The 18,677-nt window shown below is 38.1% G+C and overlaps 1 protein-coding gene across 1 annotated transcript in view; it reads left to right on the top strand.

Annotated features, from left to right (window-relative positions):
* The window catches only part of LOC134618861 (probable G-protein coupled receptor 153), a 35,737-nt gene that overhangs the window by 8,076 nt on the left and 8,984 nt on the right, over positions 1-18,677 (top strand). The window contains exons 2-3 of the mRNA XM_063464448.1: positions 9,005-9,635; positions 14,357-14,786. Of these exons, the coding sequence (XP_063320518.1) occupies positions 9,151-9,635; positions 14,357-14,786 (915 nt within the window). The 5' untranslated portion in view covers positions 9,005-9,150. The remainder of the gene's footprint in view (positions 1-9,004; positions 9,636-14,356; positions 14,787-18,677) is intronic.

The following is an 18,677-nucleotide window of genomic DNA, read 5'->3' as shown; positions in this document are numbered from 1 at the left end:
TAGAGTCCTGTTAATCCTGTGTAGCTCTAGATATTCCACGATCCATGTGTGGAGTATTGAGTCACAGGCTTTCTTTTATCAATCCAGGTCATGCTTAGGTTGGTGAGGCTGGTCTTGCAATTTCGAGCAACAATTCTGTCCACCAGTAGCTGATGTTTTGCACCTCTGGTATTCCTGTTGATTCCTTTCTGTGTCCCACTCATGTATTTAGCCATGTCCTTGTTCATCTTAGCCACTATGAGGCCTGACAAGGGCTTCTATGTGGTACTGAGGCAGGTTATTGGCTGGTAGTTGGGACCAGTCCGTTCTGGAGATCCTTTGGGAGTAGGACTGTTCGGCATTCAGTTGGCCTTTCCAGGTGTCTCTTGTTGATTAGCAGCTGGTTCATTTTTACTGCCAGATGCTCATGGAGTACAGTCAACTTCAGGGCCAGGTACGGTCCAATTCTTTATGCTGCAGACCTGTTCTTGGATGTCTGCCACTGTGATGGTTACTGGTCCCTGTTCAGGGAGGTTGTTGTGGTCTGCTCTTAGATCCACTAGTCACTGAGCTTTGCCGTTATGGGTTGCGTCCTTCTCCCTTCCAGTACTTCTCATCTACAGCCTTGGTGGTACAGTTCTTATGTTGTTTCCCTGCTACCAAGAGCACACTTTGGATGATTCAGTAGAGTACAGCTGGTTTATTCTGCCTTCTATCTGTCTGGCTCTTCAAGTGGCTGGCCAAGGCTGTGAGTCTTTGTTTAGAAGTTTCCGAGGCCTCAGGCATGGACACCTTGCTGTACTTCTTAGCATCTGCATCTTTCTCCAGCCCCAATAGTTGGCTAACTTCCCTCCATGCTACCTTGATGTTGGCGTCTTGCCTTCTTCTCCATGGAGCAGATGACTTCTAGTAGACCTTCAGAGGGTACTTCACTTAATTTTGGTAACCAGCTCTGGAGGTTCCAGGTTTCCAGCTTCGCTATGATCCACCATGACCTGACTTCCTGGCTCCCCCTTGCTATAGCATTTGTGTTGTACCTCATCCTTAGATTGGGAGTCATTTTTTTAGTATTCAGCTACACAAATATAAAAAGTTATTTCCTCAAATATTTTTGCATTCATGAAGTCCAGCACATTTCCACTTCCATGTTTTATGGTTGTTACCCTGCAGTCATTCTGGCAGTCTTGCTCAGGTCCATGGCAAACATGCTGATTTGCATATAAGCACAATGATTTCGGTTTCATTTGACCAAAAATGTGGTTTGAATACTCATTCACATGTTCTTTTTTTTTTTTTTTTTGGCAAAGTTTAATCATGTATATTTGTGAGCAGTCATTTTCTTTTTGGATGTCGTCCACAGCCATTCATGACTTCATGAATGTGTGCTTTGCATTGTCTGAGCCATTTGTAAAACATCAGTTTCCAGTTGTGCCAAAATAGAAGAGCTTATCCATGTGTTATAGTGAATTCAGCTTGGTGATTAGAATGGCCATGTACATTCTGTTACTGGGATATGGATCTTCCTTTACCAGTGCTACCCAATTTTGCTATGTTTCATCTTATATTTAATAGCCTAGTGATACTCTTACCCTCTCCCTTGGTTATGAGGTCTTGGAGTCACGTTTCCAATTTGTTACCTTGTGGAGATTGCATTTGACATAAACCAAGACAACCTGCCTAAAAGCTTTGTTTTATTGTGTCTTATCAGTTGTTGAATATATTCTTAAACTATATTTCTCCAGGTTGAATTGCAATCATATTTAATAATAAATGCATTCAATACTAAATAGTGACACCTACAGTATAAATAAATCATATTTTGGAATGATATGAGAGTAGTGTAGATAGTTATCTACTATAATTTAGGTAGGTTTATTCATTTATAATGCATAAATGCATTAATGGAAATTAATGTGTCTTTATGAAGCATAACATTATGACGACTGACATGTAAAGTGAAATATCTCTTATCTCTTCGTCATGGCACCTAAACATACAATCAAGTGATACAGTATGTTATCCTCAAAGTTGATGTGTTGGACAAGTTTTCAGTGAGTTTGACAAGGGTCAGATTGTGATGACTGGGACAGAGCATCTCCAAAACTGCTGTTCATTTGTGGTTTTTCCAGTCTGCAGTGGTCCAAGGAAGGAACAGTGGTGAACCAGTGACATGATCATGAAAGGCCAAGGCTCATTGATGCATATGGGGAGCAAAGGCTGGCCCATGTGGTCCAATCCAACAGAGAAGCTACTGTAACTCAAATTGCCCCCCAAAAAGTTCATGGTGGTTCTAATAGAAAGTTTTCTGAATACACAATACATCGCAGTTTGTTGTGTATGATGCTGCATAGCCTACTGCAGGAAAAGCATTCCTGCTGACTTTAATTTCAAAGTAAAGGAGCTGTAATCTGTAAGCATCACTGATGTAATATTAAATCGTGAGGGTGGCAGTGCACTGGGTAGAGCAGTACTGTCTAACAGAGCAAAATGTTTTCCTCTCTGACAGCTCCAGGGATGAATGGCTGGTCTGGCAGTAGGACCCCATGCATCACACCTGTCAGCAGGGAGCTTTTAAAAGTGGTCCACTCCCTGGTTTATGTGAAGCTAAGAGATATGGGTCAGCATCACACATGCATGCCAGCTCTCAGTTTGCACCGCACACACACTGACATTGTGCTGATGAGCATGGTTAGATGCATCCTTGAAAATCATCATGTTCCTTGGAACAGTTTTCGATGTAATTACTCGTCTGATCTCATTTAGACACACTGTCATCTATTCTGGCCTTTGTTTTAACAGATAAATCTGTCTTAATGTCTGCCAAAATGTGTCTGGGCAACCTTGTCTCCTCTTCTCTCTGTATCTCAGCTGATTATAGTTTCAGATGAAGAATAAAAAAAAGTGTTTGGTCCTTTTTTTTTTTTAGTAGTCCAGAATATGACTCATGTGTAAAGTGATAAGTTAGTCATCCAGCAGAAGAAAAGCACTGTTCTTCATACAGCAGTTTCACAAGGCCACCACAAAGTACTTCTACGAATGTCTTTGACAGAGAAACTGTGATAATAAATGTGTAATATATATTCAAGTATACACATAATATCGTGGTAGGAAGCACTATAGTGCATAATATGTGTACACTATTAGCATTCATTCAGTCTGGCTAATATTTCTCCATTTTCTCAATAAGGATGCAGATTTAATTATCTTGTGTATTACTCAACATTTCTAAGCTAGATAGTCATATCTTCTAACTAATAACTCTAAATACTAACATATTTAAGCAGTTTTCATATTTAACTGTTTTTTGTTACTTTATTGCTTAGATATATTGTAGCACTAAAGGTTATCTCACCAGTTTGCTTGGGTGAGGCAGGAGGGAAGCCAGTGTACTCCAAGTGATGGTCCCAAGCCCGGGTAAATGGGGAGGATTGTGTCAGGTAGGACATCCGGTGTAAAATCTTGGCTCAAACATGCAGGTTATAATGAATGAGATTTCGGATCGGTTGGTTGGTCAGTTAACACAATATTGGAAACAACATCACTTGGAAGATACTCAAAGGTACCATACCCATCAATGAGGATTGAAGCTAACTTGTTTTTAATACCACCATTAATAGCAGATTGATGGGAAATTAGGTAAGAACATCACATTGAGGGTGTCAGTGTAACACACTGAGGTGGTGATTCTTTGTGGGACAGTGAAGTGATTCTTCACATTTGCCTGAAAACTGTTAAAGGGTATTGGTTGTACATGATGATGTGACAGCCAGTGGCTCTTTGCTGTTTTTCATCCTTGTTGAATAAGCAAGTAGTATTTACAATTACAGACGACACAAGATTTAATAAAGAACAGCACACCTTCAGAACTCTGTCGTGTATATACAGTATGCTGTTTCCTTAAATTGTGATATCCTCAAACTGTTGTTGGTTTGAGCAACATATTGTATCATGATAGTGTTATATCATATTGTGGGTTACTCTGCGATTTCTACCCCTAGAGAGATTTTTTCCACTGTGAGAGAACACAAGACTCCAGTGGGATGAGAAAGGCAGACCCTGTGCTAACATCAGTGATCACTGGTGCTCAAACTCAGTTAAACAAGATGGAAAATATTTACCACCTGTGGTCGTGTTATTTTTTAATTTTTTTATTTTTTTTGGAGAGCTCACCCATGTGTTTTCCTCTGCTGTTTATATTCATCTGGATACAAATTCATAATATGGGCTACAGGTGTAGAAGGCACTGCAGAGAGGGATTAAAGAACATGACCAGGGCACATTTACAGTTACTGTCATACTGTAATTATGATTACCCTATCAAACCTTGCATTGCATAATGGAAAAAAAAAAAGATAGTAAAATAATTAAATTAATTATTAAAATGCAGGATATATTTTTATGTTTTCTGATCTTTATTGTTTTAGTGCTATGGTGAACTAGACACTCATTTTAACAACTCATCATTAAGTATCTTGGTATTAGAGAAAGTCTTTGCGTCATGTGTATGTCATTTCCAGTGCTGATTTCTCTTGTGTATACTGAGACTAATTTGGCTTTGAGGCCTGAGGGACTGTGGTTGATCGAGCTGATCGTTTCACTGTGGTTAGGAAGCTTGTCAGTCAAGCATTTGGATAAAACCAGTGCTACAAATACTACTACTGCTACCACTGCTGTTCCTGCTATACCTCTAATACTTCTTTAACAACCACAACATGCATACACAAACTTATACATGGTGCTACACAAGCCCACCACAGAGAGGTTTCAAGCTTTTGTAAATAGCAGATTGAACTACAGTAAAACTACAGTACGTGGTAACAGTAGAACCAGCAGTAATAATACTAATAGCATTTTCTTTAGTCATATTATGTTTACTAATGATTATGTTGGTTTCTTTTTTTAATTTGTATTTCATATCAGTGTATTAAGTAAAGGTTCAGGGTAGGGCACTTTGAGCACCTTTAAATAGGATGTCAAGAGAATTGTTTCAAGTACTTTAAATTGCACTGCATTTTACCCACATTGTAGATGTAATTAACTGACACTACCTTTTATTTTATGAACATGGTGCCAAGGGGCAATTTAATGAACTTTTTTTCTCATTTTCTAACCTTGTTATTTGCTGCTTTAGCAGATTTGCAGGCTTAATTGAAATTTAATTAAGATTCAGTAAGAATGACAAAGAATTCCACCAAGCACAAATAAACAGAAAGAGAACTGATAGTAGTTTAACAAACATTTACTAGTAATCTGTAAATTCCCGCCACAGTCCTATATAGACCAATTAACCTGATGGGTGCACATGGGATTTGGAGCTTTGCATTCAATATCTGGTGAAATTTATGTCATGTGGAACAACCCTAGCAGACCTGAGGATGCACACTCCACAATACAGCAGTTAAAGTGAAACCTCTGAATTTGAGGTGTCATGTCATACTGTATAGTTGGCTTACTGTGGCAGTGGGCTTACCTTGCTACATGGGAAAACTGCTATCTGAATTTTTCTGTACTTAACATTTTCAGCTGCCTTTAATACCTGTTATTAAATTTTATATTTTGGGGTACTTCAGTTTCTTCTAAAACATTTGCTCACTTAAGTTAGAATGACACTTTTGAAGTTGGGTTTTTACATTGTCATGGTACAAAAGGGGAATTCAAGTTTTACATAAAAAATATAATCTATGCGTTTTTTTTATAATATCCGTATGACCTTCAGCTGCTCCCAGAGGTAAAAAAAAAAAAATTGGACTTGGCTGTAAAGATCCTGGTATAAACATGTTAGAGCTTAACACAATTTCTTGTATTAAATGGAAAGCTGCTGTTCCTCTTGAGTCTTGTGAGTCATCCAAGCAGAAGGGCTCCAGGTTCATGGTCACTGCTCTCATCTTACACTTGAAAATTACAAATGCAACTAGATAAACAGAAAAAGAAATAGTTTTTTTGTTTTTTTTTTAAAATAAATTTTCTTTTTTTTGCCTGAGGTGAAACACAAGTTATCTTTATTATGGAACACACTTTTAGTTGTTTGTATGACTCAGAAAAGTCAGTTCTTTAACTGTGACTGAAATTGGGTTTTTTTTTTTTCTTTGTACAATTGTTCTCTCTCTTTTTACTAAACCGATTATGACAAACACAAGATGATATAATCATAGATTGATTATTCGACAAATAAAAGCAGGGTATAATGAAGTCTTTTAAACTCATCATGTTAAACGGTCAGCTGTTCATCAGCTGTGACTTTTTAAATCAAGTCTGTTAATTGTGCTTCTTATCAGTAATGAGTCAAACCATAAAAACTGAAGGATACATTTTGACTTCCGACTCACAAAAAGGGGAGCTGAGTCATCTATATGATGTGATCGTTTCAAGAGCTCGAATATGACTCATGCAATGCAAGTTATTTCAGAATGCGTTAAAAACACAACTGGCTTGTGGTGATTTATCAAACCTATACAGTAGAAATGACATTTTATGCAACATTTTTATCCAGTTACAGACTTAGATGGCGTGTTTGCTGCCTGAATCACTTTAATAAGCATTGCATTTCTGAGCTATTTTGGAGTTAATGCAAATGTGAGACTGTAATGTGCATAGTTTAGAAAACTAAACACGTTGGTTAAGGTTGGATAGAGATTGTGATTTTGTTTAACAAATTCCATACATGCTAATGTTACCTAGCTAGTTGTCAGCAACCAGTAAAATGTCTTATACATTTTACATTTACAAAATTATCTAATGCAGTCACAAATGTCCTTTTAAATATATTTGGTATAGCACATTAGTTATTCCCAACCTCGGGTGTTTGTAAGCTAGTGTGCTTCTAGGTAGTTTATCCACACTCGGGAGAGTGTGGAGGGTTGCATCAGGAAGCATGTCCGGCTTAAAAATCCTTGCCAAATATGCAGCTCCATCAGTTGTCATGTCCCCTTGAGTTCTTCTTCTTGTGTAGCACAATCATGTATAGAAATATAAGTACTAAAGGCTGAATTCATGATTGACAAAAAATATGACAATGTCGCCTTAACCTCAATCTCAATAAAGAGATATCTGCATATCTGGTAATCATTTTCCAGTCTTTTATTGACCATTCATATTTGTTTGGATGCAGGTAGGCAGTAAAGAAAAAGAGGGACTTCATTTGCTGAAATGCAGTATGGCATTTCAGACATTCATTAAAAGAGACCACAAAGTCTTGAATTGTCTATAAACCAACCAAATATCCTGGATAGGATATAGCTTGAAAATTGGCCAGTGCCCCCAAAAGTGGAGTCAGTACTCTTACTGGTTCCCAGACTGTCTAAGCTAAAACTATTTCATTCCATTTATCAATAATGAGTTTCCATAATGTGAAAGATTTAGCACTACTGAAGACTCTATAGAAGCTCCACACTGCGCTTCTTTGTTCTGACATTATCACTGAGATGTTTTTACCTGTGAAAGCAGGAAAAGCATCACTGCAATGGAAAATAATAATGGATGGAGCCACTGTTGATAGCAGGTACCCAGTATGTCAGTGAGTATGCTGATTCTGGATTCGGTCTTCATTTTGGCTGTGCTTTTCTGTTCTGTTCCTCTGCAGCTGGTGAACTTGAAGAGATGAGTGAATATACCAATAAAATCTGATTTCCTGTTCAGCAGATGCACTGTATAAACATTTAACAAAAGGGCTTGGGTTGACACACAATGGAGGAGCGGGAGAGGAGGGGTGATGTAATCAACAAGGAAATTCTCTTCTTTCCATGCACGAGGCATCAATGCATTTTAGGTACCCTGTCCAGTATTTTAGGTGTTGATGTTATACTATTATTTTGGTTACATTGTTTCATGCCACACCAAAGAGAACAGGGTTATGATGATGCTATACTTGTCATTTCAAGTGTCCCCTCCGAGGGTCTTGCCTACAGCATATCAGTGTTTGGACAAGCCAAAAGACAGGGCATAGATGTGACAACACACTCCAGCTGTGCCAAGCATTTTTCACCAGAGAGTGTGGGAACAAAGAGCTCTCATCTGCTGATGATTCTCTCTGTGTATTATGCTGGAAATGACCTTTAAAAAAGGAACAAACTGTTGCAAACTATTTCTCGTGTTCTTTCAAAAGCTGCATACAAAAGATAGCATATAATTACATTATGCTTTTTGTCCTTTTGAAAGTGGTCTACTGTCTGAATTGTCGCAGGAAAATCCCCCACAATACAATACACATACAATTATAAAGTGTTGCCTTAGCGATTTACAGTTGAATCAGTTGAATCAGCATCTCCAAGAAAAACAAAACCCTCTCAGGATGTAACTAGGATGATGCCTCTGTTGTCTTAATTATATGTAAGTTCATAAATTGGTCAAAGAAAGATAAATTCCCATCTCAACTTTAATAGAACCTCGGATGAATTACTCATTCAGAAAAAAAATGTATGTAAAAAAAGGACAGTAAATTTTCACAATTAATGAGCTGCAAGCAGCAGCTGTTTTTCTTAATTAACGACTTAACAAATAGCTGATTGTCAAAGTTACTGATTAGTCTACTTTGTTAATTATACAAGAAAGGGACCCACTCAATTACTTGACTAAGTGTGCACTTCTGTGGTATTGATATTATCTCAATATTTTAATGTTTGATTTTTTTGTTAGTACTTTATTTACTCATTGCTCATCGTTGTTATATAACTTGATCCTTGTTTTTACAGATGTCACGTAGTGTTTCCATAATATCCCTGAATAACTGTCACCAGTAGAGATGTGTGGATTGCATAACTGCAGCTTCATGCTAATCTGTGTCAACTGGACTTCTTAAAATAAGATCTGGTTACTAATTACTGTTCTCTCTTAACCTCATTAAATGGAAAATTTTCAGGCTTAACACATAGAGTGAATCTGTTGTGATTAAATTAACCCCATTAATTCACTGATAAGGGATTATGTCTGGTCAAGGATTATTTAGAACTAGATCGACCAATGTAATTTCTTAAAATTGTTACTCCCTCTGACCACTTTGCTTCTGTCGTTTCTCACCCCATTTCTTCAGCTTTAGGACTGTAAGGGAACTGGCCCAGCTCTGCCATCCTCCTCCTCTAACATCACACTGCGTTGCACCACAGTCATGTCCTTTCCCCACTGTGCCCGACCCATGGAGAGTGCACACCCACCCAGATAGGATGCCTGCTCCGCTTGATGCCCTGCATCCCCTCCTGCCCATCACCACCTCCTCCTTCTCCTTGTGTGTACCTGCTCTTGCCAACAGTTCCTTGCGGCCCCCCAGGCTCCACCCTGCCTCATTACAACATGGTGGATGATTTAACCACCATGAAGGATGATGTCATCAACGCCAACACGCTGGCTTGGCTGGTCTGCTCGGGCGTGTCCATCCTTGCCAACACTTGGAGTATCCTTAGTGTCAGTGCCAAGCAGAAGAAGTGGAAGCCGCTGGAGTTTCTCATCTGCACCTTGGCGGGCACACATATCCTCAACATGGCCATCCCCATTACCATGTACTGTGTCATAACACTGCGGCGTCAGCACTCCAACTACGAGTGGAATGAGGGTCTGTGCAAAGTGTTTGTGTCTACCTTCTATACTCTCACACTGGTCACCTGCTTCTCGGTCACCTCACTCTCCTATCACCGCATGTGGATGGTTCGCTGGCCTGTAAACTACAGGTAAGACAACTGATTTTGTTGTTTGTTGTTTATGACTGACCCTAGTTATAATCTTTATTCAGGTTGCCTAAATTTTAAATGGCCATTTCATCCAAATTTCAGTTTCAAGCAAGGTATTACACTTTATATATTTAAATATTTATTTGCTATGGTTTATACACATCTGCTTCTGATGTGTTTTCAACCCAGTACATTTCATTCCTCGCTCTGAACAGTCATTACTGGAAGTATCCGAGTATCGGAGCAGTTGAGACGCATTTTTTCTAAACACCGCGTCCCTGTGGCTTTTAAACCCCAAAACAAGCTGCACCAAAAATTGGTCCACCCCAAGGATCGGTCCACAAACAGAGTAACATAGTGTACGCTGTTAAGTGCCAGGAGGATTGCCAGGATTTATACATCGGGGAAACCAAACAACCTCTGGCGAAGCGGATGGCACAACACAGAAGAGCTACCTCGTCAGGCCAGGACTCTGCAGTCTATTTACACCTACAGGCCAGTGGACACTCTTTCAATGATGAGGATGTACACATCCTGGACAGGGAGGAACACTGGTTTGAGCGCGGAGTCAAGGAGGCCATTTACGTGAAAAAGGAAAGACCATCTCTGAATCTAGGAGGGGGCCTAAGGGTACATCTTTCGCCATCTTACAATGCTGTGATTGCAGCCATTCCCCAACTCTCTGTGAATGGTGAATTACTGGTTTCAGTAATTATGCAAATGTACTGTTTATAAGATTGGGGAAACCTGCAGTCAGCTGAGACTGAAGAAGTCACTTGGATGAGTGACGAAATGTTTCTCCCACAAAACACTACGTCCAGATGAACAAAATCAACTTTTGGAGAATTACTGGAAGTACTTTCTATTGAAGAAATGGCTGCTTTATAAGCTGTTGTCTAGTTTTATCTCCAGATAAAAATAGACCAAAGTGAGAAATAATACTTTGTTTTGTAGTTTAGAGGGAACCAAATCTTTAGGTTTGCTTGAATATTCAATCACAGAAATGTCAGTATAGCGGATACAGTATTATGTGTGTTTTTAAAAGTAAAATAACATAAATAAATGCAGTGTGATCTTTAGCACAGAAAACATAAATGTGTTTAAAGACACTTTAGATGTTAATCTCCTGCAAGGCTTGCACTCAATCCTTGAAAAATTCTACAGTTAAGCTTCAGTTTTTTTGGGCCTCTTCCTTTGACAACTTCTCACATAGGATATAGACAGATTTCAATTTTTGTGGCCCATCACCTTATTTACCTTTGATTTTGAGTGTGATGCTCTTCATCATGCAAAGACTGTCCCCTGCCAACACATCTGCTGGTTGCAGCTATTTGGGGTAACACCATGTGAAACCTTCTAGACTGAGCATCTGCCAGCTCTAGCTTTCACCTTCATTTGGCTCCTCACAACATGTGATAATACTAAGTAACACTGAATAATAAAGATCAGGTTCACCTCACACTAACAACACCATTTTGGTCCTGTAAGACTTCCAAGAAATCTGCTGTTCACACATAATCAGATGTTCTAAGGAAAGGTTCCCTTTCCTTTAATATGAGATTTGGATGCTGTATCTCTTCTGATATGTACCAGTGCTGCTCTGAACTGACACATGCTAATGATTATTAAGAAGCACCTCTTGGTTTGTTCTAAGATAAGATTGTAATTTATCATGATAATGAGTTGCACAGCAGACCATATTGACTGCAATTTAGCTGTTACATTCAGAGCTCTAAGCTCTGCCCATCAGGTGCAGCATAATCATTTGCAGTCGAATGCATTTTGAGAGCAAATACTGTAGGAAAACAGCCAGAGAACCTATAAAATCAGCTGTCGCATCTGCAGAACACATACCAACTAAAATGTGGTGCATGTGGTGAACATCAGTCTTCTGCTGCATCACTCTTTCTCTCCTGCTGAAAATCAACGAGCGATTACGTCCTGTGGCATCAAGCCTGCAGATACTAAACATGGTTTCAACTTGGCCAATTTTGCAGATAAGCAGACATTCAAATAAGATATGCAAACTTCCTTTTAAATCTAAGCCCAATCTTGCTATCTATATTGCTTCTGCAGCTGCCAGTATTGGCCGATGCCCACACAGTGATATCAAGCTTTACACAGATGCTTTTATCTCCCTCGTCTGTTCCCTCACTCATCTGACTGTAGTCTCTCTGGTCTCCTGTCTGGGAACACTTTCCACTCAGCAGCTTGTCTTCTTGTGTTCAAGTCACCTTTAACAACAATATAGTGGAGTGATAGCTCAGGTGATGCACCGTATAATTGCTGTTCATCTTTCATTTAATTCGCTCCACATTTGCCCTGCTGAGCTAGCATGGCTGCCTTTACTCTGACATTAACATACACTGAAGGCCTGAATTATGAATTCCAACCTTGTACTTAGGCAGCTGTGCTCATCACCCTGCGTTCACTATCTCTTAGGAGGGTTTTTTTCCGCTCACAATGCTCTCAGTCTGGTAATAGATTTATGCAGCTTGGTGATGTAACCGTCCCCATGTACCCCAGGCACAATCAGGAAAGGCTAGCATTATTACTCATTGTGACAACAAGACCTACTTGTCTTTGAATGAAGCCATAGTGCAAAGATGGAGGCTACTGCAGTACTACTGCTACTGCGACTGCTACTGCAGGCTATTGTAGTACTTTTATTGCGTCAGTGCATGTAGGCTTATACTTTACTACTTTCAAATGTTTTCCATTTTATTTTGCCAAGCTTTTTATGTAAAGCCATCCATTCTAGCCAGTGTGCCTCCAAAGCATTTTTATGGAAGTGGAGAAGGGAATTGGTGATATGCATTTTGGTTCTCATTGGGAGGTATATTTGGCTTCCTATGCTAAAAGAGCTGACACTTAATGAATTAAAGAATCTTTACCACACAAATGAACCAGTAGAACCATATTAACTGTACTTTGTTACACAATAGAGGCATAAAATAGTCTATACTTACATGTTCTAGGAACTGAAAAGGATTTTTTTTATGTATGACACACACACACACACACACACACACCTATATTTGTGTGTGCATGTATATATTTGCTTATGCCTGGAACAGCTCAGTAATACTTGAATACAGTAATCTATCCAAATGTTTTGGCAGGTTAGCGTACTCTTTCGTCATGTTTGGGAAATGAGAACGCCAGTCACTGCTTGATATATTTTTAGATGTATGTGTGTTGTTTCTGCAAACCTTGAAAAGTGCCACATTGCCAGAGGTCACAAACACATTCAGCAAATTGCTCGACTGTAACAATTACTTGGAGGTGAGAGGAAACAGAAATCTCTTTGTGTTGAAATAGACCTACATGATAAATAGACCGAGGGATATCAAAGGCAATCTTTTACCATCAACAAATAATCGATTTCCTTCCACATTCATCTTCAGTTCATCTAAGCTGTGCCTATGTGGGTTGATGTTTTTATCAGCTTATGTATCCCAGCTTCATATCTGCCATTTTACAGTATTTTTCCATGGTTGGGGTCTGTTTTACCTGTAATACTGGTCAGATTTCCTCAACATGAAAAAACGTCAAACACAGACCTCGTTATCAGTGTTCTGTTTGAATCATTTTGTTTGAATTGTTGAGGACGGATTGCAATTACTGTAGGTGCACTGTTTGGCGATATTGTATACTGTGTGTCTCTGATGTGTAATGATTCTGAGAAGGAGACTGAAATCCTCCATGTACTAATAATACTGCAAATTTCAAGCTCGTTTCTGTTTATCAGCCTTCATAAGTTACTTTAGTACAGTCAGAGCAGACCGCACTGTACTTGTTAACAAACCGAGCAAAGACACAAGTCAATATTAAAACCAGCCTACACATTTTTCTGTGAAACAAAATGTAATATGGAATGGGCTGTGTTTTTCTTCTTTTATAGCTGCACAGTCATTTTAGTTACAATTTTCATCAACTCTTCAGTGCATCAACACTCAGCTTTAGTTTGAAGTATGTGAAGAGGGTGAACACAGTAGCATAGTGGTATCTGCACCAAGTAACGTAGATATGTAATTACAGAGCTACACAGACAGTTAAAATGCATGAATGAATGAATGAATAAATACAACTCTGTGCAGAAATCCGCACAACTGTATTTTAAAATTTGTTTTAAGTGAGAAGGATTGAGTGTCCTATTCTATAATCCCAGTAAAGAAAAGACATAATGTAAGTTAGAAAAATAGTTCAGTATGCTTTCATAAACAGAAAACCAGCAAAGATTGGTAGGATAGACTTCTATTTAGATATATTTTGTCAGTGCAGGTTTGTAAAGACAGGATGGGTAATATCTTGGTAGCAATCAATGTGTCATGCTTTTGCTCTTTGGAACTGTAAATGCAGGGCTATAGCATGCTGATAACTATAATGTTTATCCAGGTAAAGACTGCCTTTGAAATGCATTAGAGTGAGGTTATTTTGTTCAGAATCTAATAAAGATCAAATGACTGTGATTAAAGACGATTTCCTTTTTCTAAAAAAAAGATAAAATGCAAATCCATTTTTTGTTACTTCTCTTTGTTAGAAACTCATTTATAGTGTGTACTTGTATATATTTTTGGTTTTAGGGATCTGAGCATAGTGATTTTAAAGATCAGACAAGTTAGGATCCACAGGTTTTACACTCTAATGAACGACACAGAAATCAAAGCCAATGGGTATTTCACTTGATTTCCTGCAAAAATCTGTTGCTCTCTTTCCAGGCTAAGTAACACAAAGAAGCAGGCAGTACACACAGTGATGGGTATCTGGATGGTCTCCTTCATCCTGTCCACACTTCCAGCAGTGGGTTGGCATGACACGATTGACCGCTTCTACACCTCTGACTGCCGGTTCATTGTGACAGAGATCGGCCTGGGCTTCGGAGTCTGCTTTCTGCTCCTAATCGGTGGCAGTGTGACCATGGGTGTGATCTGCATCGGCATCGCTCTCTTTCAGACCTTCTCGATTCAGGCAGGTCACAACGCTGACAAGAACAAGTTTAATGTTCCCACCATAGTGGTGGAGGATGCTCAGGGAAAACGCAGGTCATCCATCGATGGATCAGAACCTCTTAAGACATCGCTGCAAATCACCTACCTGATCAGTGGTATTGTCTTCATCTATGACTTCCTGACTGGCTTCCCCATACTGGTGAGTTCACTCTTCTTCTTGCTTGATTATAAAAGCATTATAACAGGAAAATGTACTTGATAATATAATAATAATGTACATTTAATTCTGTTGATGCACTGTACAATCACAATTAAATCAAATCACAATCAAAGACAATTATAGCCAATTAGAGAGGACATTTTGCAGTGCACCTCTATTCATTAACTCACTGTTGATTCATATTGAATACAGGTTTATACACACATATACTAAGATTAAACTGCTTCTGTCATAATTATAAATTGTGATAGTTTGAAGTATGAGAAAGTTCTAGCCTTTGACTCTCCCTGTTAATGTTTTTTGCACCGTTTCTTTGCGAAAGGTTTCCATGCTTGTTTTTGAAATGGTGTAGCCTCTAAGAAAACCGCCTCTAAGAAAACAGCTACACACACTAAGACAGTGATGCCACGCTAATGGCATACTTTTTTTAACTGTTCTTTTCCACTTGAAGGTGAAGATTTCATTAATAAAGTTATGTGACATACATGTGACAATGAGGTAACCTGTAATCTGAAGTTAAACATAAAAATATTTCATTCATTCCGAGGCTGTAAGGAGGTCAGGTTAAATGTGGACAGATTTGTGTTTGATCTCTTTTACATATTCTATAGTGTAAGCCCACCAATGGAGAGATAAAAAAACAAAACAATTAACAATAAAAACGATGATAACGGTCACAAGAAAAACATGTTGGCAAACTAAGGCTGAAAAACAGGTAAGCACTGAAATCATTATCATGCTGTTGTCTTTTGGGGAAACAGACTTCAAAAACAGAGCGACTTCCTTCTGCCAAGGTGGCATGCCTTCACATCAGGGAGTGAAAGCGTGAGTTGTTTTTCTCCAAGTCGCCATTTGGTTTGCAAATTCCACCCTCAGGTTCTCATGTATTTTTTTTTTTTTTAACAAGTTAGCTTGCTGGTTTTCTATATAAACTTAAGAGCCTGCAGAAAGCTCAAGGCTTATTGTTTGTGATGCAGCCAAACAACCAGCTTGTCTTCTGTAAAGAGAGCCAACTTAATAGAGTGTTTTCAGTAGGGCAAATGAACTTGGACAGTTTTTTTTATTTTGGAACAAGTATTTTTTGTTCACGTTTGGCCACCTGGGTTACAGTAGAAGTTGATATTAAATATTCTAAATGGTTTTAAACCATACATATATTGGAGCCCACTGGTTCAGTGTGTGTGCATGTGTGCCTTTCCTGATGAAAGGCACACATTTTACACATTTTACAGATGGCTGTAGATGGCATTGTAACTCTCTCCTGACCTCCTCTGTACATGTTGATGATGGTTTGAACCAAAAACTTTCAAATTTGAAATCATCACACATCATTAGTTTGTAAGGCCCATTGCCTCTGATTCCATCTTTTCACCTTTTCTCCCTGTTTTCCCTTCTTTTAAAATGGCATCTTGACAATAAACTTTCGATTGAGTCTGTTTCTGATGAGGTTTCAGTGAACCGTAGATGGATGAGCTGAAGGGTTAGATACATGTCAATCTGCTGGATTTTCTTATTTCTTAAGGACTTAAGGACTCAGGATACTGTTCATGCATTGTAAATCATTTTAGGCGTACTTGCCATTTTTTAAATTTATTTATTTGCTTTTTTTTGGAAGAGATCCTGTACACCATGGTTGTGTAGATACAACCTTGAGTTAGGTGCCTTTTTTATGTGTCATAGGTAAGTGTTAAGTGGTTTAACAAGCAAACAAACAAACAAAAATCTTAAAATGATCAGGTACAAGGACTAGAATGAAAAAAATGAGCGAAAAAGCAGCCAATTTCTGAAAGACTTTCATAAAGCCTAAAGAACACTTTAAAAATTACAGAATATCATCACTGGAAAAGATGCTTTCAATAGTAATCTTTATTTTTTGGCTATTTTATGACAAGTCTCTTCAATATATTTTTGCTATTTTCAAATTAAATGCAGTTCTTAGCTTTTAATGTGCTCTTAAATTTGAGTTTAAAACAATAATTCTGCTTCCTATGTGTGTGGGCATAAACCTTAGGTTGGGTGGGGGTCTAATAAATATGTTATGTATTCAGAAAAAGATCCTCGGAAATTGTTTATGAATTTGTGAATTATAAAGTGTAATTAAATTTTCTTTGCCACTATTTTTATGTAATGGCTCTGTAGTGTTTGGTGTATGTCATGGTTTTACCCATAAGGTTTCACTATATTACACTTCTGAATTAAGATGTCGCAGGGTATGTAAAACTCCTTTTGCTTTATTAGCTAGAAAGTATTATTATTATTATTATTATTATTATTATTAATAATAATAATAATAATAATAATAATAATAATAATAATAAAACAACTGTACACACTTATAGCAATATATTGTGTTACTACTTTACATGTGTGCAAAACAAAAGGTGGGGTGCTGAGGAAAGATCACATTTCAGATGCAGTAAACCAAACAACAGTAGGTCTGTTAGCCATCTTTATGGCCGGGTGTAATGAGCTATTTAAATGCATAGAAACCTCTAACAGATACAAATGAGCACGTATATTTATTGTGAACTGTATGGTCTTACAAAGAATGATACAGAGGAACAAATTATCAGAGCAGAATAGAATCACTACTGTTAAATATAAAAATTTATTTATGTGAACAGACTAAATACATGAATTTTCCAGGGGCAGATATACAGTATGTGAAAACACGTGCTTCATAACTTCCAGGGTTTTTATATCAAAGTGTAAAAAGTTCTGTGTAAAATCTGTAAGAAGCTATTCTTTAACTTAAGGAAGATGAAGTTCTATATTCTCAGCTTTAAATCTAAAATCCTCAAATATTCATAAAAACTACATCAGTACCCCTTGAAAAAGATTCATACTACAGTTTAAAGTCACACCATGGGAAATGTTTATTAGAGCATCACTCATGGGGTGGTAAAGTGGAGAAAAAACTGTTTAACTTCAGTGTGTTTTATTGTCTCAGTAGGCAAACAAAGGCAATATCAGGTTAAGGCTTTACAACTTTATCAAGTCTCTTAGCAACAGGGATAAATGGTTGGTATTTGAGCACAAGGCATGATCGAAGGAGGTTAAACCTGAGATAATTTTAAGTTTGCAATAACCACTGTGGTTTTCACATTCAGTTGACAAGTGAAAGGTCGTGGGTTCAGTTCCAGCCGGAGATATAAATCACCTTTCTGGTTGTGTCAGAAAGGGCGCCTAGCATAAAACTCTGCCAATTCAAACATGCGGAACTTCCTGCTGTGGCAACCCCTTATGACAAGGGGCAGCAGCTGAAAGAAGCTTTACTGTAATCACTGTTGTGGTCCGATGACTGAGATGATGACTTAAACTTTAACATTTAACATGCTAACTGAAGCCTGTGGACTCTGAGATGTAGCTCTGGGTCTTGTAGTTTTTCTGAACATGGCATTCTCTGAAATTTGCTGGGACATCCAATCCTAGGAAGATTGTTGCATTGTGCTAAGACACACCTGAATGCTCCGGTCCAGCAAACTGGAAACTTTTGCTTTTATAGGGGTGGTCACACTTGCTGTTGATCAGTTAACTAGGTTTTATTAGCTGCACATGGCTGCACATTCCTATGGAAACATTAAGGGAGTACTTCATTTTTCCCAGGACTTCATAGAGTCCTGTGATAATTGTTGATGCTGGAGGTTATTCATGATGTAAACATACACTGGACCATTGCAACTGCAAAAGTGTTGCGATAAATCAGTTGATTCTTCTAGTTTCTTCAAGCTTCCTTTGTATATTGTAGTTAGCCACTTTGAAAATTTGTCACTATAAAAGAAATACTTTGAAATATTGTCAAATGTACCTGATTTTTTTTTTATTATTATTATTTATTGCTTTAATCACTTATTGAAGTAATGGTAGTGG

This window comes from Pelmatolapia mariae, linkage group LG20, assembly GCF_036321145.2.
Source record: "Pelmatolapia mariae isolate MD_Pm_ZW linkage group LG20, Pm_UMD_F_2, whole genome shotgun sequence".
Classification (NCBI taxonomy): domain Eukaryota; kingdom Metazoa; phylum Chordata; class Actinopteri; order Cichliformes; family Cichlidae; genus Pelmatolapia; species Pelmatolapia mariae.
Note: the sequence above shows the minus strand (reverse complement) of the source record. Positions and strands in the feature narration are given on the sequence as shown.